The sequence below is a fragment of the Laccaria bicolor genome, genomic scaffold, assembly GCF_000143565.1.
Source record: "Laccaria bicolor S238N-H82 LACBIscaffold_41 genomic scaffold, whole genome shotgun sequence".
Taxonomy (NCBI): Eukaryota; Fungi; Basidiomycota; class Agaricomycetes; order Agaricales; family Hydnangiaceae; genus Laccaria; species Laccaria bicolor.
Window position 1 is genome coordinate 250,159 of NW_001889912.1, and position 24,751 is coordinate 274,909.

The window sequence follows — 24,751 nt, forward strand, 5'->3', positions numbered from 1 at the left end:
TCCCCCTCCAGTGGACTATGACTGGACTCATAGTCCACTGGACTGGGACTGGACTCAGGAAAGTGGCTTGTAGTCCAGTGAGAGTCCAGTGGACTGGACTGGACTGGACTGGACTTGAGTCCAGTGGACTGGGCATTGTGCAAGCCAACTTGGCCTAGCAACTGGGCCACTGGAATCCACTGGACTCCACTGGAATCCACTGGAATCCACATGGATTACATGGGGGATGGTAAAGACCTCTGTTGAGAGCACTGGTCATTCTAGATCAGTGAGAGCTTGAATTTAGCACTTACTTAGCTTCTTATTTGATCATTGTAGATAGTCGTGTTGATGTTGGAAGAAGGAACTGGTTACCAGTTTACTGTAACCAGACAAATAGAGCATCACAATGAGTCAATGACAAAGAGATCATATTTCCACAAGACTGGAACTTGGTTGTCATACTCCGCATGCTGTCTGCTTCTTCTGTGTTCTTGCATTGTTCCGATTGTCTTTCAAAGCTCCCTGGATTTGGCGCCACAATTGCATCTCTTCCCGTCTCCTTGCAAATGATTCCTCCTTGGTCTCTCTGGCTCCACAAGATCTATGTGTATGTGTTACCAATGTCCATTTTCAGATACAGTGATCAGTCTTTCATACACAAAATAACATTTCCCCAATGATGGTAACCCACAACTTATTTAAGGCCGCATCCAGAAACAGACCTGTATCCAAAGTTAGTACTCAAGACCTTCATGGGAACAGTCACTACCTATAGGAATGATAATTCGAGATTCTTTGCTCATGCTCGCATTCAATATCTATTCAATGCAACTTGGCCACCTTACACCTGGAAAAAACATACTCTTTGAGATTCTTTGCTCGTGCTCGTTCTATGCAACTTGGTGGCCTTACAACCCAGGGAAAACATACTCTAGCTAATAGGAAAATTCAACAGACTTTTCCTTTGCTTGCATCATGACCCCCACAAACTGCAACTCTTCTGAAAGGTTTTTCCAAGAAACACTGAAAAGAAGGTGGAGACATATTGCACACACTGGACAGGCATATGATTAGCCCTTGAAGGGGCCATGCCAAATGGATGAGGGTCAAGGGTGCAACAGAGTGGTCACTAGCCATCAAGCAACATTACATAAATTTACTGCTGGCCAGCTCTGGAAGCCATCCACTTCTACTTCTATGTTTCCATATCTCCAGGTAACCCTTGCATTCTTCTGTGTTCTACATATAAAAGATGCCTTTTCTTAGCCCAGGATCTCAATCATCATGGGGCAGCCCACCGTCATTGGCATTGCTCTGTCAAATAGTGCCCTCAACAAGCAGTTGTGAGCTTCCCATGCTGTGTTATATCTGAAGGAAGTGGTTTGGGTGATTGCTGGTCTGATTGCTGTTGTATCTTTGTTTCATGTTGTCAATCTGTTCTACATCTTTCTCACTTGCCCCACCAAGCAAGGAGCTGTCTCTCTGCAAAGGATTCCGCTTGCTGTGGCAGATGTGACCCATTCTATTGGGTTTAGGTGGACAATCTCCTTCGGATTGTTGTATTCTTTGAATCTGGTAGAGGTCGCCTTGATGGTGGCATACATATGTCTTCTTGTTGTCTTTGCATTAGTTAACAGTGAGTTTTTCACTTTTAATCTTGATCACTCAACTAAAGGTATAGCTTGTTAGCAACTTCAACTACTGGAATTAAATTTGAACCACATTATTTCAGAAACAGGGCTGGCGCTATCGCAGTGTCACAAGTCCCCATTATTGTTGCTTTGGGTACCCACAATAACATTATTTCATGTCAGTTATACAAATTTTCCATTCTCTTTTTCTATCTCTCACAATATCATGTTGTGTAGAGATAACTGGCATCAACTACACCAAGGTACAAAAGAGTATTTCAAAGTCACAGAGGGGAGCACACTAACCATTTGTATTTAGTTGAGCTATCTCCACAGAATGATGGCTCGCATCTTGTGTGTTATGGCTTGGCTTCACACTCTGGGCAAGGTGAGTTTTTCATGCAAAATAACACCCCATGTCCTTGTCATTTGTTATAGATGACATCGGGCACCCCAGCTACCTTGCCGTTGGTCCGTGTAGGCTTGTTTGCCCTCAGCTCCCTCGTGCTATTATGCATCATTAGCATTCACCCTGTGCATGAGTGAGCCTATCAATTATTTTTCATTATGCACTGTGTCCTTGTCTTGTGAGTACCTATCATCTTTTGGGGTTGTTGGATTCCGACTCACTCACGAATGAAAATGATGCTTCTTGTTGCTGCATATTTTCAACTGAAAGATATTCAGTAAGTGCCAAATTTCTTTTAGGGGACATACAATAATTTTTATCAATCAGAATGGTCTACTATGGAATCTTACCCACCATGATACTTTGGGGTTTAGATTGTTTCATGCATTTTGCATGATCAATTTTGGTTACTTCAAACCAACAGCTTCAATGTCGAAAGACTTTGATGCATCTGTCGACATTCTCTCTTCTCAATTTCTCTGTATCACCCTTCACCAACCAAGTTATTTTTGCTGGGTCACCAGTCAATCCACCTATCTCTCGTTCCCTGGACTCTTGTCCTTGCCATTTGAGGCCCACCCTTTCACGATATCAACGACTTATGACCCCAATCCTTCTCCATCTGGGAACAAGCTCGTTTTTTTTACTTGAGTGCATGACAGCTTCACACGAAATTTGCAGGACAGAGCAACAGAGGGGGAAAAGTTCCGAGTGTTTTTAGATGGTCTGTATGATTCTCCCCCAGCACTTGTTGGGTACTCTACTTCTATCCTCATTGCTGGTACGATTAACCTTTTTGACACTCAATATTTGGCTAACCTATTCAAGGGGGTTCTTGAATTGCATTCATACTTCCTCTCCTTATTGATATAACTGGGTGAGTCCTCTCTTCAAAGGTTCCCATTTCCCTTTTAAGTCCAGATAAAAGTCAAGCGAGGCATGGAGAAAAGACGTGTTGCCGGGTTGTCTTTGTATGATCTGTCCAGGAATCAGGTATGTTAGCTCCCCAAATGTGTATTTTCAAGGCTAACCATTGAAAGAAGAAAATTTACACTGGATCAGAGACTCCCTCAGCCAATGCTTACATGGTCTTGTCCCAGGATTATCCATTGACGTCCAAATCTATATCACTGGGAAGCACACCAAAGAGCTCTCTCCTGTGGATAGAATCGCGGAGAAATTCAATTTTTTGGGATCATATTCAGATGGATTATTTGTTCCCGGCATATCAGTTGGGATTGGCAGGCCAGACCTCCAAGCCCTGTTGGGAAAAGAGATTTAAGAGGCCTCTGGACCAGTTTCTGTCAATGGTGTGCTATCAGCTGTTTTGTTTTCAATAATTTCTGCTTATTTTTTTAAAAGTGTGTGGTGGCCAGTCTTTAACAGAAGCAGCAACAAAAGCTGTTTGCTACCCACAGCCTATGGATATCTTGAGAGGTGGCCACACTGTATTGTTCTTTGTTGATGGATCATTTTAGAGAAATGCTCCAATTCTTGCAGTCATTGTGAGTTGTGCTTTGGCTCATTTTTGTGAACATACGCTCATCAGAAGTTGTGATTATCTCACACAGACACTTTTTGATTTCTTGTGGATCACTCAATCTGTGAAAGCTTGTATCAAATCCCATGTATTGTGTATCAATTGTATCAATTTGGGAAGTGCCCCCTTTTCCTAGAAAAAGTGCAGTCCTCTACATCTTACAATATTACTGTGCTATTGTGTGAAGTTTTGGGGCCTTTATATGGAAGGTCTTTCGTCAACTTCCACCTGACTTCAAAAGGATTTGCTCCGGGAAAGGAGGGGAAGGCAAGTAGTTTGCAAAGCCCAGGGTCTTTTGTGATGTTGCAACTTTCTGTCGCATATTTTGATATGTATTCAAGTTATGTAGTGAACCTAAGGGAGGAACTTGACCAGGAAGAAGGAACTTGACTGATTTGTGATGTCTGGGCACACAGAAACATGGTCTTTGAAACAACCTTGTAAAAATCATCACAGAACCTTTTTTGTCTGACATTCACTCATCATAGCTCATCAAGCATAAAGATAGAACTTTGAGGGCTGCAGTCAGTGATCAGCAAGGGGGTAGCAGGATGTGGATCCTGAACCAAGGGTAGGTGGGGGGGGTGGTCCAGCCGAAGGCCGGGAAAAAAAGTGACCCCCATCAATTTGCTGGTCAAAGTGGTCAGCGATGTGCCTTTTGGAACTTTCGATGCAATTTGGATGTTTTAGTAGAGTTTGACATGCAGCAACACACGGATTTCCATGGATGACGATGCATCCAAAGGTAAGTAATGGTCCAAGGATTTAGAGTCCCCGCCACCGTGCTTGTGTTTTTGGTTGGTTTTTTGAACATTTACACTGCATGGAAATTATCCTCGCTCCACGCACCACCCCATGCACAACAGAAACTCGATTCCTCAACTCCCCATTTACCTTTGAGGATTTTCATCACATATTGATGCTCGGAAAGAAACACCGTCTCATTTTGTCCTTACTTACCATACATCTTTGAACAAGTACATATCTTAAAGCCATTTTGTTTAGCTTAGGCAAAAGATGGCTGACCACCTGTGCATAGGCATAGTTGACTCAAGAGTTGACTTGTTCCACCTAAAGAAAAAAAAGAAAAAAAAGAAAAGAAAACATAAGCGTGGAAAAAACATACTTTATTAGGAAGGTAGGTGGGGGGGGGGGGGGGGTGTGTGTCAAGCTGAACTTTGAAAAAGAAAAAGTGAGTGTTGGTCTCTTTTCCACATTCCGCCACCCCCTTGGTGATCAGGCAATTTAGTTTCCACGGTTTTTCCAACTGAAAACTTGCTGAAAACCCCATTTTAAACCTCGGATATCATCGGTGACTCATTGATGTGGTAATGACTGAAAATAGGAAATGTTGTTGGCCTGAAAGGAAGATAAATACAGACCCCGGGCACCGTTTTACCACAGAAGCGGTGAGGAAACTATTCAGTGTTGTTGTTGAAAAGTTTTTCTGGCATGAGGGGACAGGAACAAGGAGTTATAATATTGCTCTTTCTTGTGCCAAGACAGACCTCTTAATGTCATTGAATCATTGTTGTTGCCCTGGTAAAACAGGGATTTTCTTTCTCTTTTTCTCATGCCAGTGGCAGTTGGGCAAAAGCAGTTTTTTATTTCTCAGTCATTCCCGTGCCGATGAATATCTGACACAGACGATCTCACATGTCTGCGATGTGAATCCTTGTGAATGTAAGAACAGTTATAGCCGTTTTCAATTACTTACTTACATCCAGACAGGCCGCTTATCCAAATTTCAAAGTCCGCCGAAACCGTTTCCCCTTATGTTTTGCCATCTTACTGATGGCCAAGTGTTAAAAGCAGACGTCCTCGGGGGCCGAGCAAAACCAAGTTCCCACCTAAGTGAATAACCTTGGAATAACCACCAACAACCGCAAGCGACTGACTGTGCATCAGACCACGACATGCCAGCGGAACCGACACAAGCCAAACTGAAGCGGCGGGCTAGTAGGAAGGATATGGACGAGTATCGGTACGACGGGACACATGGGAGGGAATTGGAAATGAAGCGGAGTCGAGGTGTGTAAGCGCTTATACTATGCTATATCAGTACTTCGGCAGACCCTCTCAGTCGGCGGTCACAAATGTCACAATTTTTGGCGGATGAACGTGACAGACCGTGACTGGCCAAAAAACAGAACTTCGCCAATTCTTCGTTTTTTTTTGACGAAAAAAAGTGGAGTTAGGTTGGATTATACCCAGGAGGCCCTGTCTCAAATTTTGTGGCAAGATGTTTTGTGGAAAGTTTGAGATCAGGAAAGTGCCGACTGAGAGGGTCTGCCGAAGTACTGATAGGGCATAGTACATATACTTGAGAACCTTGAAAGGCTGATTGCGACTTTCGCGTGGATTTCAATTAGGCGAGGTATGTGTCTTCATTTGAAATATGCTAGCTGTCAAGACGAAATCTCACGTTTTCGCAGGTTAGTTGTGCGGAATGTCGCAGGTAGGGAGGAATGCGATCATCGGGTGCTGATCAAATTGACTTGGATGCTATTAAAGACTCAAAATCAAGTGCGACAAGCAAATTCCTTGTCAATCCTGTTTGGTTTGTCCTTTATCTGATACCCATAATTCTAAACCATTCCTTACCTTGTCTTACAGCGAAGAGGGTGCGCGTCCTTATGCCCCAACGGCAGCTTGGCTACCGGCCAAGGAACACGGTTTGTGCTGGCAGCGACCGAGCACCTCCACCGTCGCATTGCGAAACTCTCGTCTCGGATCCGACAGCTTGAAGATGCGTTAGCTGGTCTTCAAGCGAAACATTCTGCTGACCCGCATCCATTACTTCATGATGACTTGGTCAGCACGGATGAACTTCGGGAAGGCCTGAGGGATGAAGGAGGGGATTCCATGGACGATAGCTCACCAGCCCCTATTGGGCAGACTGGGGAGGTGATCGATGCATTGGGAACGTTATCTATCTCCGATCATGGAATATCGAGATTCTTTGGTCCTACAGGTGGCTCAGAGGTATGCCGTCATCTTCGTCGTCCTCATACCCTGCTCATTTGTCCTCTGACAGAGTCTCTTACTTGTGAGTGGCTGCACACCACCTCCCTCCACTAACTCACTCCCACACAGGCAAGCATATCAAACAACCACCCCTCGCCCTCGTCCTCCACCACAAATGACTCACACTCTCCTTCTGCCTCCTCAACCACGACCACGACCGTCACCGCAGCCTCAGATGACCTCAACCTCTCCCTTTTCTCCCAATCTTTCCCCTTCACCCCCGTAGGCGCCCCACGCTCTATCCAAGACCTCATTGAAGTTAATCACCTCCCTCCCTACTCAGCCGCTATCTCCCTCTGTAACACCTATTTTACCCAAGTCTCCTGGCTCCACCGTGGAGTCACCCAATCCCAGCTGCTCGAAGAAATGCTGCCTATGATATACCACCTCCCCTCTCCCTCCCCTGCCTCTGGCGAGGAGCAGGCACGCTCGGGCCCACACGACCTCGCGCTCCTTTTCATCGTACTTGCTATTGGGTCCCTCCTCTCTTCGCCTGCATCTTCTTCACCCAACACAGCGACGGCGAACGCAAATGCTCTAGGGGAACACTACCACCAGATCTCCAGGGCCGCTCTGGCCCTCCAGCCTGTTTTAGAGAAGCCTTCGATCGTGACGATCCAGGCGCTTCATTTGTTGAGTATCTACAACGCCATGAGCGGAAGTGATTTGAACAGCGAAACGAGCATGGAGATGACGTGGAGTTTGGTGACCCTTGCTGCTCATCTTTCACAGACGGTAAATTATCTTGTGTGTCTTCATAAAACGTTTAGCTCATTTGAGGCTCTAGATTGGTCTCCGTGAGTCTCTGCTCTCCCCGGACGCCCTTTTCTTCATTACACTAACTCTTACGTCTAGACAGGGACAGCGCCCGATGGGGCCTCTCACCGAAAATGGTGCAGCGTCGTCGAATCCTGTTTTGGGACCTCTTTGTTGCTGATGTATGGCAGGTTCGTTTGCTCACTTCTCAGTCCTCCCTCTCCGCTTATTGAACCACCACTAGAGTCTAAACACTGGGCGCCCGCCTTCATTTTCAATGGCTTACATTGACTGTAGTTTCCCCTCGTACGATGAAAAGCCCTCGTGGGATGGTCATGATGGGGATGGGAGTCAAAAGAAAGAAAAAGAACCTGGCTCTGGGGGTGGTTTTGGGAGAGCTTGTACGTTCCCCATTCCCCCAAACCCTCTAACTATTAATTGACTTTTTTCTTCCCTTCTAGTTGAAGTATGGGCATTCCGCTTTGCGGCAGAATGCGTAGCAGATGTCGCAGCGCGGACATTGACAGCTGAAGCTCCTACTTACTCAACAATAATGGAACTGGATAGGAAGGTCAGGGATTTCCCGGTGCCTGATGGGATGCGTGATGATGATGAGGGCGCGGATATGGCAGGGAGTTTTCAGAGGTGCTTGTTGGCTCATATCAAGGAGACGAGTAAGTTTCATCCTTTCACACCCTGTCCCAAAAAACATTTGATGAACTTTTAGTATTGATGTACATTCACCGATCCTTTTTCGCCCAAGCCATCATCGAACACCCCGAAAATCCACTCAAATCCACCTATGCCCCGTCCTTCCTAGCAGCCTACCGCGCTGCGACGACTATTTTGAAAAACGTGCGCGATCAGTTTGCGGTGTTCCCGAATTCGTGTGCTAGGTTTTGGCAGATGTGGACGTTTGCATTTAGTGCAGCTGTGAGCCAAAATTCTTCTCTGCGATTTTGCGCAGGCTCACTCTCCCTAGGTCGTATTCGGAACTGTAGTAACGCGTGGTCCCCGCTCACCCCTATCCCAATCTGCCATGGCAGAGCTCGATCAAGCGTGTGTTCTTTTCTCCAAAGCCGCGGCATATAGCATTAGGGCCCAGAAAGCTTTAGTAAGCCCCCTACCTCGTAGAAAATGGAATCGCACACTTACCCTTATTCGCACCACTAGCACATCCTCCAAAAACTGAGCGAGAAAGCGCGGCACGCTCTCGCCTTGGCGCAAAGAGAACCATCACCCCTGGGAGGGGATCTTTGGAGCATCGATGATGATGACGAGCTGGCGATTTTTGCTGGGCGTACGCGGTTTGTGCGGGGAAAAAGCGGTGGAAATAATACAGGACTTGTCAAAGGGAGGGACCAGGGGCAAGATACGACTCGCTTTGAAACTGACGCACCGCTATATCGTCCCCCCGCTTTTGAACCCGAGCAACACGTCATGCCGCCACCTTTTTCCGCTCCCTCACACTATTCTCCATTGACATATCCTGCCACTCAGTCGTTAGATATTCCCCGAGGCGGGTTAAAGCAGCAGCAGTTCATACCTCCACCCTACACTGCTGTCACGACTCACCAAGAGCCTACCTTGAATTACGGTTGGCCAAAAGAACCTCATCACCTCCCACCGCCGCCACCACATATCCATGGTCCTGAGCAGTCGTACCATCGATTGCAGCAACCACAACGACATCTTTCGGGGAACCCGCAGCTGCTGAATTCTCAAGAGTATCACGGCGTCCCCCATAGTCAACCTCAAAACCAATATTCTCATCACCTTGAACAGGTTCAGGCACATTACACGACCTATCCAACCCTCCATTCCCATCGACAGGTTGCACTGTCTGACCCTAGCCTTGCGGACCTGGGGCTGGCGGCGCGGGATTCACGGTTGGACGAGAGATGGGGTGCGTTTATGTCAGAGTCTGGGATTTTAGATGGGTTTCATGGGAGCAATCATTGAGTGCGGGGTGCGATACCTCTGCTATTATCATCATTGTACATGATTGGCAGTGGTTATTTATGATTAAAAAAATCTATTGTCGGGTCCTTTATTGCAAATTTTATGAATGAGGATATCCACCCTTCCCCGTGTCCTTTCAATTTGAAATTTGTATACCTATCCATTTGTGAATACAACAGCGCTTGTTACCAATTTCAAACCAATTTGTTGTGAAAAACCCAGAATTTTTTTTGACAAATTACTGATGCAGCCAACCGTTTTTCAAAGATTCAACCAAGGTCGCCGCAATTTGAACCTGAGTGGCGAACTGTACTTCCTCAATTCCGTTCAGTGTACTTGAGAGCCCGACACCTGACGTCTATTGTGAAATGCGATAAGCATTGAGAGAATCAGCTGTACCCAATCTGTTGTATGAGAATATCGCGTGGCCCTCACTGATAGCGGCCTCCAAGTAGTTGTACCTGGATCCAGGACCACCCCAGCTCCAGTACCTATGACCAAGGCCAACTCTAACAAAAAGACAGCGGAAAGATAAGGGGCGGCATTCTAAGGGCGAAAAAAACAGACGCACCCATGAACCAGAAACTCCACAACAGAAATCGACTGAAGGTTCTGCGGAACACATCATATTTTATATATACCATTAATGTTCTTCGACGATCCGACGATAGAGGAGGTAACAATCGAAGTCTGACTCGTGAGGCTGGTGATAAAGCCTGTGAACTGTGACTGGTTCAGAGGTGGCGAGATGTTCAACATTGCATTCTGTGCAAATATTTGAACTTCGGCGAATATTTCGGTGCATGTGCAAGGCGGTGTGGTGGTTGGGGCGCCGAGCGCGATCGCGCACATGAAGAGGGCGAGTATCACCTGCATGGTGGTAATCAGAGGCGTAGCGCGCGGGCGACGGAGCGTGAAGAAAGGAGGCGAAGACTATCGATTCAGATGAAATTACAGAGGAGAGGCACTACTCACATTTTTGGACCTCAGTGATCGACAGAATCAATGGGCAAGGCCTTTCGCAAGTACATACGCTTCGATTTTGAGAGGAAATTTTAGACTCAACAGGCAAGATTCCGTAACTTTCCCATTTCATTCTCCTAATCTTTCTACATAATTCGGGAAGAGACGATTTCTGATGTCGGCGCACCCGGTGGAGGCAATTTGGTGGTAGGGTGACGCCTTTGGTAAGGAAAGGGGGTATTTAAAAGGAAGATACCGAACAGAAGCTCTGAACCATAAATAAAGCCAGACATGAAATGTCCGTGACGTAAAAGCTGGCGGCGGAGTTGTGAGCGATACAGTGGACACAAGACACGCACGGAACCAGTGAGGGAGCGGTTGGCGTTGAAACCCCTTCAACATTGAGGATATGCTTGAACTCCAAGATGCCTGTTGCCTTCAACGTCAGAAAGATAAACCTGTCTGGCACGGAACCGAGGACGAGCCATTGGAACACTAAGCACATGAAACTAGTGAAGGAAAACATATCGATATTTATCATCCGCAATACATAGCACCTGATTGGAAAGATTGGAAACTGTTCCTGCATTTCTAGGAATTCGGAAAATTTATCACTACATCAGCGCTGAAGCTGAAGCCCAGTGAAAATCGACCCCGTGCAGATCGGGTTCCTCCGGATCAAATCGATATATTTGCCAATTTCCGGCCATTTCCCCTGTTCAGATCGGGCTCCACCGATCCATTTGGCCATTTTTTAGGGTCGATTTTCACTGGGGCTGAAGGTCGGGTAGTAGTGGTCGCGCGCGTGGGCGCGCGTGTCCGACATGCCCATTGCCTAGTTTGTGCAAGCAAGCAAGTGTAGTAACTCTCATTTTGCAGCAAAGCCCAAGCACAAGGGCGCAGACTCGGAGAATCCGCAAACAATCTGTTCACGAAAGACACTGGCAGGTGTTGGGCAAGTGTTTCCAGAGTCACGGTTCTTCGACTTATTTGCGAAATTTCGTCCCTTGCCCGATGGTAGCTGGTCCATTCGATTGGGCGCTATGATAATCTAGAAGGGTTGGTGGTAACCCGAGCGCTGACGCGGCGCTTGGGGCACCGGCGAAGTCGGAAGAATCTAACCTCAAATTGCCACCATTGCAGCGTGACATTGTCCAGTCACATGAACGCACGTGAAAGCCAGTCAGCGATAGATCGAAAAAAACACCGCTATGGGCGGCTTACCACCGCCTTTTCAACATCGCATTTTGATGATGCAGAACTCTCCACAATTGGCGCATGCGTACGCTCGAGGAATCTCCGTGAAACCCGAAGACAAGGTAACCACTTTGTGAAGTAATTCTGCGACCCTGCATTGCCATTTGAGGCCTTTCGGAGCCAACAGAAAAATATAAAGCGGCAAGCCATCGAGGGTTTCAATCATCAGCACCCCTGCCTCGCCACGCACATATATCAAGATGTATAGACACACTCTCGGGCTCGCTCTCGCTTCTCTGCCCGCTGCACTGGCGGCCACATACAATGTCACAGTCGGAGCTGGTGGCCAGCTTGCATACAACCCACCTTACATCACAGCGAGCGCCGGAGATATAGTGAACTTCATCTTGTGAGACGATTTGCATTCCTCATTCTTCCTCTTTTTGACAAATGTCAGTAACCCCAAAAATCATACCGTCACGGAATCATCCTTCAACACACCTTGCGTGTCGTCAAATGGCTTCAAAACCGGATTGTATGTCTTGACTTTTTCACTTGGAACTGGGTTAAACTTGCCTTTCAGCGTGCCTGTTAGCGCCAATACGAGTTCGGCGGATCTGCCAGTTAAGCAGTTCACGGTGCCAGCTGGTACTGCTCCATTATGGTTCTACTGCGGCCAGACAGGTCATTGTGGTCAAGGTATATCAGTGCATCACTCTCGCTCTCCTTTTATTAACGCCTCATCAAGGAATGGTCTTTGCGATCAACGCACCCGCCGATCCAGACTCCCATTCGTTCAGCGCCTTCCAAAAACTTGCCATCGCGACCAACGGAACAGGATCCTCCACTAAAAGTGCCTTTTCCACCCCACCTCCCCAGCACTGGCAGACCGCAACTGCTACCGTCACCGCAGGAGGCTCCACTTGGACCACTACATACACAAGTTATGACGGAACGCCTCGTAAGGCTACATGTCATCTCGATCTATAATTGACTCACACTGTGTCCGAAGCGCCGACCCCAGCCGCTCAGCCAGTCGACCATAAGATCACCGTTGGTGCTGACGGGTTGCTTGCTTACAACCCACCCAATATCACCGCAGCTATCGGCGACACCGTTACGTTCGAATTTCACCCAAAGAACCACACCGTTACCCAATCCTCTTTCTCCGACCCGTGTCACGCTGTCGTTAAATCAGATGGAAGCTCTGGTTTCAAATCTGGCTTCGTGCCCGTGGGCGCAAACGCTACATCGTTCCCAACGTTCCAGATTAAGATTAACGACGTAAGTCGCCCCCTTTATACATGCCCTACTTCTTCTGATGTCCTTTTGTACGTTAGACTGCACCTATTTGGGGGTACTGCGGACAGACTGGTCATTGTCAGCAAGGAATGGTTTTCGCCATCAACGCTGTGGAGTCTTCTGCCAATAATTTCGAGGCTTTCCTTGACATTGCTGAGAGCAGCGGGAACTCGACGAGTACGGGAACTGCTACTGGCACTTCAGCAACTTCCACTTCCACTGGTAAGAGTAGTGCGCTGGGTCTCCAATTCAGCCCGCATTTCAGCCTAGCCGCTCTAGCCATTGGTGCTCTTAGTGCTGCTTTGTTGTAATTGAGCCGACGTATCGACTTATTTATACTACACCCATTACGATTGGAGTGTGCTTACGACATCTTAGGTTTACTACTGATTTTCTCATACTTGATCGTAATTTCTACACCGCCATTTGTTCAAAATGCTGATGGCATCTGGAGTGAATCGGCTCTGGTGCCATGTCTGGGACACCTTATGTCCATATATAGACATAATTTATGTCTATATTGAGACATGTCCAAAAAAAGACATAAGGTCGTCCAAAAACAGACATAAGCCATCAATCTCACACCCACGCCCAAATAGGCAGCTGCTCAAGTAGTTGACCTCCTACTGGCTTTTCTCCCTGTGCTATGCGCCGCAGGCCAGAAAAATATTTGAATAGCTCACTTACCTTGTGGGAAATTATAGGATACACTAATATGAACCCAGAATGCATTTTTAAATCATTGAAAAGAGAATTTGTGCTGTTCTGAGCATAAAGTCAGTTCCACTTAATGCAATTGCTCATCAAAGTATGTGTCGATGCTAGTAGAATATCTCAGAGTATGTGGAAGCACTTTACATGCACTTCTTCCTCCTAATGGCAGGTTGTTGCATTAAAGGCAACAAAAAGACAGAATCAATGGGTAAAAAAATGTTGTACTGCTTTAAAAATGCTGATACAGGAGTGCTGGTATGTTGTTAATATTTCCTCACATAGTCTTGACCTTCATATAGAAAGAATTTGTAACAATCTCAAGATCTGGACTGTGTTGCAATAAATCTATCTAAAGTTGACAATAAATCTGTCACAATTGAACAACCCTTGCTGTTGATCTATAATTCTACATATATAATCAGTGTAAAGTATCCTGCTTCTTACATGCACATTTTTGAAAGGAATTGAAACATTCTCAGCTGTTCCAGACATGACACTAGAGCCATCATTATTCCTGTTCATTGTAATTTTCAGTACTTTATCCTTGTTAGCTCAACATGAGGAACTCGAACATAAATCTGCTTTGCAATTAATCTGAGCTTTTGGCATAATCCCCTGTCTTGTGGTTTCATGTGTAAAAATGCATCCTGATGGGAAGACTCACTCATAATATCTAACCTTTTTCCTCATAGTTGTGGCCCCTGATAGGTGCCTGCCCCATTTTTAAATGGTAGATAGGGAGAGGATATATTTCACAAATTTTCCTAGCAATCTGTCAAGTTTCTAACAAGATACATATTTGTGATTCAATTATCTCTGTGAAAAAAAAAAAAGATGTCAATCGCTGGAATTGAACTTAGGTTGGCCATAAAAGGAGATCAAAAAAGCGCAATAATCCACTACACTATACAGCCCTATATAATATTTACATGTAGTTACCATATATGTAATTTTTGAAAAACGGTGTCCTTGTCCCAGACATGACACCAGAGCCAGTGAATCTCCGCTTGACAGGTTTCTGATGTAGCTGCATTTGGCATGACTGGCAGGTTTGTCGGAGCTTTAGCCGTAAACATCAGCTCTAGCAGTGCAACACCTGGCTCACAGGTTTTCCATTCTCCTCTGTATAACCTGTGGCGCCAATTTTATTCGAGCGCTGAATTATAATGTTCAAGAGAAATTTCATAACAAGAGAGTAAATAAAGTATCTAATGAGTCCTTCTAAATGCTCACATGTGAAAAAAAGCAAGGATTTCGCGGATTTCGACCTTAGCGAGAAATTAACGAGAGAGATGAAAATCACCAAGTTGTTTAAACTCTGCACCATATTTGGTCATTTCCGACTTCAACCACAACCAAACACAATGTTCTCTCCTTCACCACAACCACTGTGACCATCTCTCCTCAGAGTCCCCTTGCCCATCTACCTGCTTGCCCCTTTGTTATCATTATGTTGCCTTGTTTCCACTCTGTACTGTCCCCCCTTGTTGTTTCCTCCTTTGTGCCTGTCCACTTCCTGTGCGCCTGTGCGCGCTCATTACTGTCTTGTCGCTTTTTTTTTTTTTTTTTTTTTAATGTCAAATTTATAGTCCATCGGGGCGAAGCCCCACATCAGACTTTACAACTTCGTAGACTACCTAAGGCCCCTAGTGCCTATGATTCCTGACCCCCTGAGGATCACCTCTTGCACTGGAGAGGGCACGCCCATGGCGATCATTCCCCTTCCTAGTCCGGCACGGAAACGCCGTTTAGAGGTGCATCCTATAGGCGAGCGGGGTAGTCCTGTCTTCTGCTTAACTTTGCAGTCCGGCTGGTTGGTGTTTTGTCTTCTAAGTACCCGATCGCATAGCAATAGGTACAGCCGGTAATAGGACGAGTGTTTTCAGGAAAATATGATGTTCGTTACTGTCTTCTGTCGTTTGATTATATGTGCTTGTGGCTTGCGATGCGATTCTGGTGCTTAAGTCCGCAGGCTGAGTTGCGGGTAAGAGAGTGGGGGGGTATGGTGGGCGAACCCGCTGGCCGCAGCGCCAGTTTGTCTTCCAAGTGTCTTGCGTCGTTTACATGTTTCCTAGAAGAAGTGGTGCTACCTGTCAAATTTCCTCGGATTCCAAGTGAGACACGTCACCTATGGATTCCCCGAGGGTCTTCTTGAATCTGGCTGTCCTTCCCACAAACTTAAGTAACTCCTTTATGACGTCTAAGCTCGCCAGGATCGCTTGGAAATCTCTTGAGTGGCGGCCCAACGCCCGATCCATGTCGTACCGTTCCGCCGCGTATTCTTGGCACTCGAATAGATAGTGTACCACTGTCTCCGCTACTTCCTGTCTCCTTCTCCTCCAACATGCGTCGCAGCGGCTGGTGGTTGACTTTGTTATGCGATATAGGTAACCATTGAGTGGTATGTGTCCGGTTCTCAGCTGCATCAGTAAGCTTGCCTGCGATCTTGAGAGCAGGTTACTGAGTCTTCGGAATTTGCTGAAGGGGAAGCTGGGATCCACATGTTGAAACCTTGCGTAGCGCGGTGATTCCTTCCATGCCTCCTTCCACTTCACCTTTAGTGTTTCTGCATGTTCTTGCTTCACTGCCGCCGCGGTCTTGTCGCTTTCCTGGGCTTTTGTCAGCGCCCAATACCCCACTTGTATTTTATTTCTCTGTAGACTCAACTTGACAACATTTCCTAACGATGACCGCTCACTCTTTTTTGATATATAGGTTTCACTTTCAGGTGGCAGCAACAGACAACGTGTAAGCCAGTCGGTCCATCATCACATCAACATCTTTTCACCCACTTCTGTTTTAATGCCTTGCCAAGCCACACCGCATCCCACCCCAGCCATTATACTACCACTTCCCCTCCAGTTTTCTCAAGACTCCCCTTCGACATGCCCATTTCGCCATTGCATTTTGGAGGACATTGATAGGGATAGTGTTTAAAGGTTCAGTCCATAGGACTGCAAAAAACTGGTGGACCGAACTGAACCGGTCCATGGTCTGGTCTTTTTTTCGGTTGCAGTTGCCCCAATTTGGGGTTGGTCTGGTTGCCGGTTGCCTCATTTTGAAAATCTTTTAAAACCGTTCAAAGACCGGTTTTGATTGGTTGCAACCGGTTAAACAGTCACATGCATTACATATCCAAGTAAGAATTGAGAAAGATATAACCAAATCCATATTTTACCCGAGTCTCTAGGAGATGTAATTCAGTTTCAGTCATAGCTATGTCAAATCTTCATTAAATCTCTTACAAATTGGTAGAATGACGGATACTTACATGCTTTACTATTTTATATAAGCTGTTTATTTTTCAGAGTAATAATAGTCAAGATATAAATGGTTTATATTGGTATAATAAATTATACGCAAAAAAACCGGTCTGGATTGATCTGAACCAGCTCCATAGACCGCAAAAGACCAGTCCTAGGTGGTTCGGTTTGGTTCCCTCAATATCTGGGTCGGTCCTAGACCGGTTGCGGTCCACGGTTGCATGTTTTGGGGGCAAAAAACCGGACTGAACTGAACTTGCAAACACTAGATAGGGATGGGCTTGAGGGTGTTGTTGGGAACAGAGGCAGGAATAGCTGGCAAATGGCCGCTACAGAAGGATGTCACCATTTTTATGATACTATGTTTTTTGTTGTTGTGTTATGAATATATGCCATATTTTATGCTCCTCCTTGCACTGCATAAGAACTGAACACATCAACCTGAACAGCCATACTTAGAATGAATGTTGAGAATTGTGGCTCATAGGGAATTAACATAGACTGGGGCAGCTGTCCTCCCAGCTGATCCCCAGCTGTTGGTGACAGGTCACCCCAACATCGACCTGGAGACACACTGGTATTAGCTGGATGTGTATGTTGTGAGAATAACCGATCAATATTTGTCCCAGATGGACAAAGGTACTGATCATGTTTCAACTTCCAGGTCCCACACACATTTTTTCAATTTGGCGGTGTACTCGCTTATGTGGCCAGATACCAGTGTTTGTGGGCTGAAAAAGAAAAGAAAAAGAAAAAGAAAAAAGAAAAAGAGAAGAGGAGGAAGGGAGGATCCTAACCTCACAATATCAACACGGCATGCAATCACACAAGCAAGCAACCTGTAGAACACTCTGCTGAGCTGCAGCAGTGCGTTCTGTGAGTGTTTGCAAGCTGTAGGAAAGTGGGATACTGGATACTTGCTTATATTTGCGAGATCATCAGGGTTTGTTTCCTCCTTTTAGATTTATTTTGCGTTATATAAGCTGGATACTTGCTTAGATTACACAGAAGGTATGGTCAGATCAGATATATATATCTCTATGATAAGATAGGTATTCCCAGCCCTCAAAACCCATCTTACATTGCATTTATTCCTTGATGATTAACCCCTACAATCATGGCATTGAAACTTTCTGGTTTCTGGGGAAATTGATGAGGGTCAAATGAGGGTGCACTTGGGTGCACTCATTGCGGCATGTTCAGTGCTTCCAACATGTTGGTAGGCGACAGCGTGGCCATGGGTTCCCAGCTGCCAACCCATGCACCAACGCCTCAGGGTGTATATCCTACAAGCCATGGGTAAGTGTAATACACGTATGGCATATTAGCTGTGGGCACAGGCAACTTGATGTTTGTAATATAATTTATGGTGCACTTCCATGAGCTGGCATATCCCTGCACCCGATTTAAGGGTCTTTTGGCTCAGCCAGGAAGCCTTCAGCTATATCACATCAGCTGCAAGAATCTCCTTCCATTCCATCCTTTCCAATGTGAATTTATGCAACAATATTGTATATTGGGCAGGAGCATTTACATGAGTTTACAGAGTGGGGGAATTGGTATGGACTTCCTCTCATTCCTGAGTACCCCTACAGCAACTTCCAAACATGACCTTCCCAGGTCCCTCTGATGAGAGATTCGAGATGATGTTCAAGATTGAGTTGCGAGAGGAGGGCAAGGTGTGGGGATTATGTCGCAGGGGAATCTAAATCCTGCAGAAATCAAGTCAGTGAATGCATGTGTTGTTGAATTTTCATACTCACCTTGAGCTCCCCTGCTGCATAGGCCTTCTCTTGTGCTCCAGCTACCCCCCACTTCCCAGCAACTTCCCAGGTGTGGCTTGTGGCACATCGTTTCCTATTCTGGTGTGTTTTGTTTTGTGCTTCATAAATGACAATGCACGAGCGTGGTGGTAGCCTCTTGAAGGCGAGAATGGGATGGGAGCCATGCTCAATGTGGTCCCGCATTGGTTGTGTTGCCTAGAGGGGTCGGTTGCAGCAAAGACACAATGGGGAAGGATGGGGAGTAGTCATCGTGAGAGGCAAGATGTTGTTATCAAGGTAGAAGCACTGAAAACGAGTGATTTCCCACAGGGATCAGAATCCAGTGATGGGTGCAATTTATCAAATTTAACATTCAGTACCTTAAATTGAGTGAAATAATTGTGCTTATTTAGATCGCTTTAGATTTTGTCACAATTAGAGATGAGTGTCTATGACTGTTGATGTATTTATGTCTGCTCGATTTCAGATTTTATGTGCTTTGTATGCGAGATTGTAGTCTCATTCACACTCATTCCCGACATCAAAGATCAAATCGCAGTAGAGCAGGAGGGGGAGACTGTCGGAGATTTATTTCTTTTGTCACAACCAGCCGAGATTGGGATGGCATTGAATTGGCATTCTAACCAGTGCTAACTGTTGAAAGTTCTCTATTTTTCCATTTTTTAGCCCAAAATTGGCTACAATCATGCCGGAACTCTGTTGCCACCTGTTGCAACCAGGTTGCCACCCTGGATGGGACCAAAATTGTAACCAAAAACTCTTTGGTTGCTCCTTATTATAACAGCAACCTTGATAGGAACGTCCACAACAAGTTAGAACTGGTTCTGATGCCAAATTAGAAAACTCCGACAAGATAAGATCCGATCAGCGAACTTTGGAGGCAAAAAAGAAAGAAAGGCCAAAAAAAGGCACCAAAGGAGTAGTCTCTTGCAACCCAAATCCTCCGCAATGGCCTTCATGTACCCTCAGAGATCATTTCGGAAATTAATACTATGCTCCCTTGACGATGGGATGCAAAATCATTGAGTAATTCAGAGGAAAGAATTCAACATAACCTTGACAAGGTAGTTAATTTGCTTATATGGTGTCACTTCATAGGTTCATACTACTCTTAGAATTTCATTGGTGAAATATGCAGCTGGGTCTATTAAATTTTCATTTCAGCTGAAAAGGTTGCCCCTCAAAAGATAGGACAATAATCAACAGAAATAATTTGAACATCATGAAATTGCTTTCAGAAGTTAGTGGCTACTTTTTCGGCCTCCAAGGAGGTTATAAGAGTGACCATTCTGAGAGTAGAGCTGAAAAACATGAGTTTGGCATGGTGGCTTCTGCACTGTTGCTGCACTGATAGCACTAGCTTCAGGGTATGCAAGCAACACACCCTGAAGTTGGGTCACCAACAGAGGGCATCCAGCATGATGTGGGGATGACCAACTCTTAACTTTTGACTAGCAAAGAGGAGCTGAGGTGGTGTTCCTACCTTCCTTTCTACTTCTATGTAGTTGGCATACCTTTACATGGAAAAGTGTTTCTCATAAATAAGTGATACATATTACTACAAGAGTACAGAAGGATTTGTGAAGATAAAAATAAATTCAACTGGCCCCACATGTACTCTTGCAAACATTCATCAATTTCATAGGTTATATCTAGAAGAACATAGCACAAGATTCCAAAGTGGGGTAGCCAGAGCAAGTGCAACACTTTTGCCAGGCTGGAATATTGTGAGGACAGGTTGATAAGTATGCAGAGTAACATTCTTTCTTGTAATTGGAAAAATTTGAATATTCCCCCTCAGAATACTTGAACAGATCCTGCATGCATTGCCTTCTCTGTTGCATTGTCTGAACAAAGAATCCTTTCTCAAAAATTTCATACTCCCCCCCGCATGTATCAATTTTCCACAGCATCTGAAAACAAAGGAACCCTTTGCTTCAGCTTTCCTCTTAATCTTACTCAATGGTCTCACTTTGACTACAATATCACAAACATGAAAGTCTTGTGAATATTTCAACCTTTGTTTGCCCTTGACCAGCTTTGGGAAAGGCAAAGCAAATTTCTTTGGCTGGGATTTTAAAAAATCCCCTGCCTTTCCCAACAAGGAAAAATTCAAATATAGTCAGGATGCTTTCCTGGGAAGAAAAAGTGCCACACTTTCTCAAGATACTCTAATCAGTATAATTGAGCAATGTTTCTTGTGTATATATCAACTACCACCTCAATCATTTGAGTTATGTATGTCCATACATGAACATCAAGGTGATTACTCTGACTTACCAATTTTCTACTTCACTTAACTGAACTTTAGTCTATCTATTGTACCTTTGTTTAGCTATCCCAACATTAGGTGTGACCAGGGCCCATATATTTGCTCAAGCAAACTGGTTTCATCTTTTCCAAATGTTCCCCTCCCATGCAAGGGGGTCTTAGGATTTAAAAAAAATACCCAGGGTCATTTTTTTTTTAAGCTCTTGGAGCTTGACCTACCTACCTACGTAATCAGGCACATTTCCATATATGGTAATGTGACATCATTGTCATGATCGCTTTGTCCCTCTACTTGTCCCAGATGCCTCACAGGCCTCGCAAACCCAGTTTCGTGGAACAATGTCCAACAAAATGCAATCTAGGTGATACTAAAATGCAGGTGAGTGGTATAAAAGTTTTTTCATATGGAAAATAGTCTTACCCATTGCATCTCACAACCAAGCTTCTTACATTCAAGAACCCCATCTGATAGGGAGTCCACCACTATCCTGCACAGGCATCCATTCAAGGCATCTGGCATCTGCCTTGGAACACGCTTTCGTTTTGAACGCCCGGTTTCATCCGAAGGCCTCTCTTCCACCACTAAGTTATTGTTTGCAGCTATTACGGTGTCACCAACATTGCAGACACTTGAAATTGTCACCAACAGCAGCCCAGGAACAGTGCGCTAAACATTGTGTGAGTACCTGCTCAGCTAAGTTTAGCTGATACTCACACTGTCGTTCTCTGAGCCCACATTGTCATTGGTGATACTTGCCATGTCCGCCACCACTGGCAGCATCTCCTCATTTTCACCTATCGCTCCCTCGATCTCCTCATCATGTTCAACTGTGAACTCTGAAGTACCAGTCATGTCCTCCCCACCTTCTTCTGCAATTATATCATCGCCATCTTCTCCAAAATCCGATGTTTGTTTTTCAGATCCGGAACCCGCATTATCGCTCTTATGTTAAAACTTGGTTGAGAAAATTTAAGATTAGACAAGACATGCCTCGCTTCACTTCGGCAGCTTGAGCACAGAAAATGGACAGGAGCCAAACATGTACACATGAAAGCTGGAGAACAACAAAAGAGCAGAGAGAGTGTAGGTGCTGAAAGAGTGATTATTTAGTGGCCATATGACATGAGGAGAGGCCAAGCCTGGCCAAGTGCGTTGGTCTTAGGTGGAGGATTACTACAACAAAAGAGCCAAGAGAGCCTAGGTGCCAAAGGGCTAGCCAAACATGCACCCACGAAAGCCAGGCATTTCCTTAATATAAGAGTAATAATATTTGTAAACTATAACATCATCCTCAAATATCATTGTATTCAGGCTCATCTACAGGTTTGGGAGCTTATTAGGACCTAGTAGGACTCAAATCCTGCAGAGGATGGCCTTCTGGGACCATTTCAAGATAATTTCATAAGGGGTTCCATTTTTCTTTTTAGGTGGCCTGCAGCCAACCTACCTACCCAACCCCTGGTCGGACTTTCAAATCCTAACGCCCCCTTGCTCCCATGATTTTGAGATATATAAATGATCTATACTCCCCATTGAGAAATATGTGAGGATTATTTTACCTCTTCCAAAGTTCCATAGAAGATATCAAAAAGATAATTTGATAACATCCTCCTATATTATAAACACCTAAAACAGTGGACAATTGGGCACTTGAGCAAATTGATTGACAGATGGTTTGACGAAGAAATAATTTTTGCTTATTGTTTGAGCTGGAGACAAATATTGTGAACAATCCTTCAATTGAATTGAAATGAAGTATCTGTCCTCAGTATCTGTCGGATACACAAACAACAAGCAAAAATGATTCATTTGTCCTAGGACTTGTCGTGCACTTCGCTCAGGTGCCCGATACATCCTTGTTTCAGGTGTAACATCTTCCAACACACACAGGTTTGCTACATTCCTATTCTTCTTTCTGTTTATCCGCCACAGGAAATTCTCGATGATTCCGATAAATTGATAGACAATATCTCCTGAGTGGTCCTGGCAGTTAAAAGAAAGCTTTATTGATAATATCTACTCTATTTCTCCGCATTATATCCGGTCGATATATAAGCGCGGCCGGGCGTTTCCGCCTAATTAGTCATTACGCGAACTCCCTTTATAAGCAGCGGCTCCAGTCTCCCACAAGGGCAGCTGCTCTCTTCCCCACAACCACATAGACGTAACTCAAAAATGGCCGGAACAACAAAGAACATGCCATACGGTGAGCATCATTCTGATAAAGTCGTCGGCATGCCAACGTAGAGATACCCAGTGCGACTTGGGTCTTCGGGCTTGAAAGTGTCCAAGATTATCCTGGGATGCATGTCATATGGATCGCCGGAATGGCAGCCTTGGGTCTTACCTGAGGAAGAGTCCATCAAACATATCAAGGCAGCGTATGTCCTCGACTGTCCCGTCGTTCCTGCTCGACGCTGATCGTCATCCCCATTCTCCAGTTACGATGCGGGAATCAACACGTTTGATACGGCTAACGTATGATATCACACCCTTTTGCGATGCGGTGCATGAAGGTGTAATACAGGTTTATTCAAACGGATTGTCGGAAGTTACTGTTGGTAAAGCCATCAAGCAGCTCAATCTTCCCCGAGATGAGATTGTTGTGATGACGAAGGTATGATACTTATTGTTCAGTCGAAGATTAGTAAACCTTGATGGGTTACGTAGGTGTTCTTTACTGTTGGAAGGAGTATCAACGCACCCTTCCTTCAAGGAAACGTACAGGACCAGATGGGATACGTTAACCAGCATGGGCTTAGTCGTAAGGCACGTCGATATCGAATTATCTGCAGATCATGTACCCGATGTTGACGTCTTCTCAGCATATTTTTGAGTCTGTGAAGCACAGCTTGGAACGTCTCCAACTGGACTACGTTGATGTTCTTCAGTGTACGGCTGTTTCTCGAAAGCTAACTTGATTTGCTAACAAGAGGTTAGGCCACCGATTTGACATCGATACACCTATCGAAGAAACAGTAATTTTTGGGACTCCTTTTGTTTCCCTTACAGTCGCGCTGATTAAATGATAGATGCAAGCGCTCCACGACGTTGTCAAGGCCGGTTTTGTGAGGTATATTGGCATGTCCTCTTGTTACGCTTGGCAATGTAGGTGCATATAATTGGTTATCAACCGTCTCTCTAACGGAACTTTCATAGTCCATGCAATGCAAAGTCCGTATATGGAGATTTCTAATTCGAAAAATGCATCTTTTAATAAGCTTCCCGCTGGCAGACTACGCCATCAAGAACAAGCTCACACCTTTCATCTCGATGCAGAACCACTACAACCTTCTCTACCGCGAGGAGGAACGGGAGATGTTTCCCACCCTCAAGGTTTACTTGTATCTTTATGACTCCTGCCCGTCCTGACGCTTTTCACAAGCACCTTGGCGTAGGCTCCATCCCTTGGTCGCCACTTGCTCGTGGGCTGCTTGCACGACCTCTAGGGGGTGAGACGGCGCGTGGTGGCACCGACCGGTAGGCAGTTGATTTAAACTGCTCCGTTCCGTGTTCTCCTATAAATTTAGTATCATAAAGGGATATCAGAATCAAGGATTGCAGGATATCGTTAGCCGGTTCGTGCTAGTTGACTTGTACCTGCATATTTGGCTTACATTGTGATTCACAGTGTTGAACAAATATCTAAAGCCAGAGGCGTGAGCATGGCGCAGGTGGCTCTTGCGTGGATCATGGGCAGAGATGGTGTGGTTTGATGATGATTTCCTTCACGAATATCTAACGATCGCCATGCAGGCGTTACCGCACCCATTGTTGGCACCACATCCCTAGAGAACCTTGATGACTTACTTGGTATGCATCTACTTCGCATTTTGGCTGTCTCTGATTTTTTTTTTCAAGGTGCTATGAATCTGAAGTTAACGGAGGAAGAAGTCAACCAGCTCGAGGAGCCTTACAAACCACAAGCTGTGTTCGGCCACACATGAAG

General features: G+C 45.3%; 11 protein-coding genes across 11 annotated transcripts in view; 7 read left to right on the forward strand and 4 right to left on the reverse strand.

Moving 5' to 3' along the window:
- Positions 1-246, forward strand: part of LACBIDRAFT_332471 (uncharacterized protein) — a gene marked incomplete at both ends in the record, with an annotated part of 1,152 nt that extends 906 nt beyond the window's left edge. Inside the window, one exon of the mRNA XM_001886942.1 lies at positions 125-246. Within this exon, the coding sequence (XP_001886977.1) occupies positions 125-246 (122 nt within the window). The remainder of the gene's footprint in view (positions 1-124) is intronic.
- Positions 247-1,266: 1,020 nt separating this feature from the next.
- On the forward strand, positions 1,267-2,673 carry LACBIDRAFT_332472 (uncharacterized protein; the record flags this gene model as incomplete). Its single annotated transcript, XM_001886943.1, has 7 exons — positions 1,267-1,325; positions 1,715-1,791; positions 1,933-2,001; positions 2,052-2,084; positions 2,138-2,200; positions 2,293-2,299; positions 2,322-2,673. The coding sequence occupies 7 exons, from the start codon at positions 1,267-1,269 to the stop codon at positions 2,671-2,673; spliced, it is 660 nt and encodes a 219-aa protein (XP_001886978.1).
- A 288-nt stretch (positions 2,674-2,961) lies between these two features.
- Positions 2,962-3,405, forward strand: LACBIDRAFT_309687 (uncharacterized protein; the record flags this gene model as incomplete). Its single annotated transcript, XM_001886944.1, has 3 exons — positions 2,962-3,015; positions 3,066-3,332; positions 3,385-3,405. 3 exons carry the CDS (start codon positions 2,962-2,964, stop codon positions 3,403-3,405), a joined length of 342 nt encoding a protein of 113 aa, XP_001886979.1.
- Positions 3,406-4,098: 693 nt separating this feature from the next.
- LACBIDRAFT_309688 (uncharacterized protein) lies at positions 4,099-4,556 on the reverse strand. The gene has a single exon (XM_001887019.1). It carries the CDS (start codon positions 4,374-4,376, stop codon positions 4,206-4,208), a length of 171 nt encoding a protein of 56 aa, XP_001887054.1. The 5' UTR covers positions 4,377-4,556; the 3' UTR covers positions 4,099-4,205.
- A 1,455-nt stretch (positions 4,557-6,011) lies between these two features.
- LACBIDRAFT_309690 (uncharacterized protein) lies at positions 6,012-9,307 on the forward strand (the record flags this gene model as incomplete). Its single annotated transcript, XM_001886945.1, has 12 exons — positions 6,012-6,020; positions 6,090-6,122; positions 6,179-6,547; positions 6,600-6,611; positions 6,659-7,324; positions 7,377-7,386; positions 7,445-7,536; positions 7,590-7,746; positions 7,807-8,019; positions 8,073-8,278; positions 8,328-8,459; positions 8,519-9,307. The coding sequence occupies 12 exons, from the start codon at positions 6,012-6,014 to the stop codon at positions 9,305-9,307; spliced, it is 2,688 nt and encodes an 895-aa protein (XP_001886980.1).
- Positions 9,308-9,545: 238 nt separating this feature from the next.
- On the reverse strand, positions 9,546-10,183 carry LACBIDRAFT_332474 (uncharacterized protein; the record flags this gene model as incomplete). Its single annotated transcript, XM_001887020.1, has 3 exons — positions 9,546-9,665; positions 9,879-9,919; positions 9,949-10,183. 3 exons carry the CDS (start codon positions 10,181-10,183, stop codon positions 9,546-9,548), a joined length of 396 nt encoding a protein of 131 aa, XP_001887055.1.
- A 2,322-nt stretch (positions 10,184-12,505) lies between these two features.
- On the forward strand, positions 12,506-12,912 carry LACBIDRAFT_169454 (uncharacterized protein; the record flags this gene model as incomplete). Its single annotated transcript, XM_001886946.1, has 2 exons — positions 12,506-12,751; positions 12,808-12,912. Coding segments are annotated over 2 exons (351 nt in total), but the record flags the coding sequence as incomplete, so codon positions are not given.
- A 2,226-nt stretch (positions 12,913-15,138) lies between these two features.
- LACBIDRAFT_309692 (uncharacterized protein) lies at positions 15,139-15,351 on the forward strand (the record flags this gene model as incomplete). The annotated part of the gene is made up of 1 exon (XM_001886947.1): positions 15,139-15,351. The coding sequence occupies one exon, from the start codon at positions 15,139-15,141 to the stop codon at positions 15,349-15,351; it is 213 nt and encodes a 70-aa protein (XP_001886982.1).
- Positions 15,352-18,434: 3,083 nt separating this feature from the next.
- Positions 18,435-18,713, reverse strand: LACBIDRAFT_309693 (uncharacterized protein; the record flags this gene model as incomplete). The annotated part of the gene is made up of 2 exons (XM_001887021.1): positions 18,435-18,458; positions 18,510-18,713. The coding sequence occupies 2 exons, from the start codon at positions 18,711-18,713 to the stop codon at positions 18,435-18,437; spliced, it is 228 nt and encodes a 75-aa protein (XP_001887056.1).
- Positions 18,714-21,070: 2,357 nt separating this feature from the next.
- On the reverse strand, positions 21,071-21,851 carry LACBIDRAFT_309694 (uncharacterized protein; the record flags this gene model as incomplete). The annotated part of the gene is made up of 4 exons (XM_001887022.1): positions 21,071-21,169; positions 21,223-21,468; positions 21,517-21,742; positions 21,793-21,851. The coding sequence occupies 4 exons, from the start codon at positions 21,849-21,851 to the stop codon at positions 21,071-21,073; spliced, it is 630 nt and encodes a 209-aa protein (XP_001887057.1).
- A 1,207-nt stretch (positions 21,852-23,058) lies between these two features.
- On the forward strand, positions 23,059-24,749 carry LACBIDRAFT_254038 (uncharacterized protein; the record flags this gene model as incomplete). Its single annotated transcript, XM_001886948.1, has 15 exons — positions 23,059-23,183; positions 23,244-23,280; positions 23,330-23,419; positions 23,473-23,575; positions 23,598-23,602; positions 23,628-23,694; positions 23,743-23,780; positions 23,835-23,910; positions 23,962-23,980; positions 24,024-24,138; positions 24,188-24,282; positions 24,333-24,380; positions 24,434-24,507; positions 24,559-24,615; positions 24,664-24,749. Coding segments are annotated over 15 exons (1,035 nt in total), but the record flags the coding sequence as incomplete, so codon positions are not given.
- Between the last annotated feature and the right edge of the window lie 2 nt (positions 24,750-24,751).

Excerpts from the sequence above, each read along its gene's own strand:
- LACBIDRAFT_309688 (XM_001887019.1), bottom strand. The coding sequence starts at position 4,376 with ATGTTCAAAAAACCAACCAAAAACACAAGCACGGTGGCGGGGACTCTA.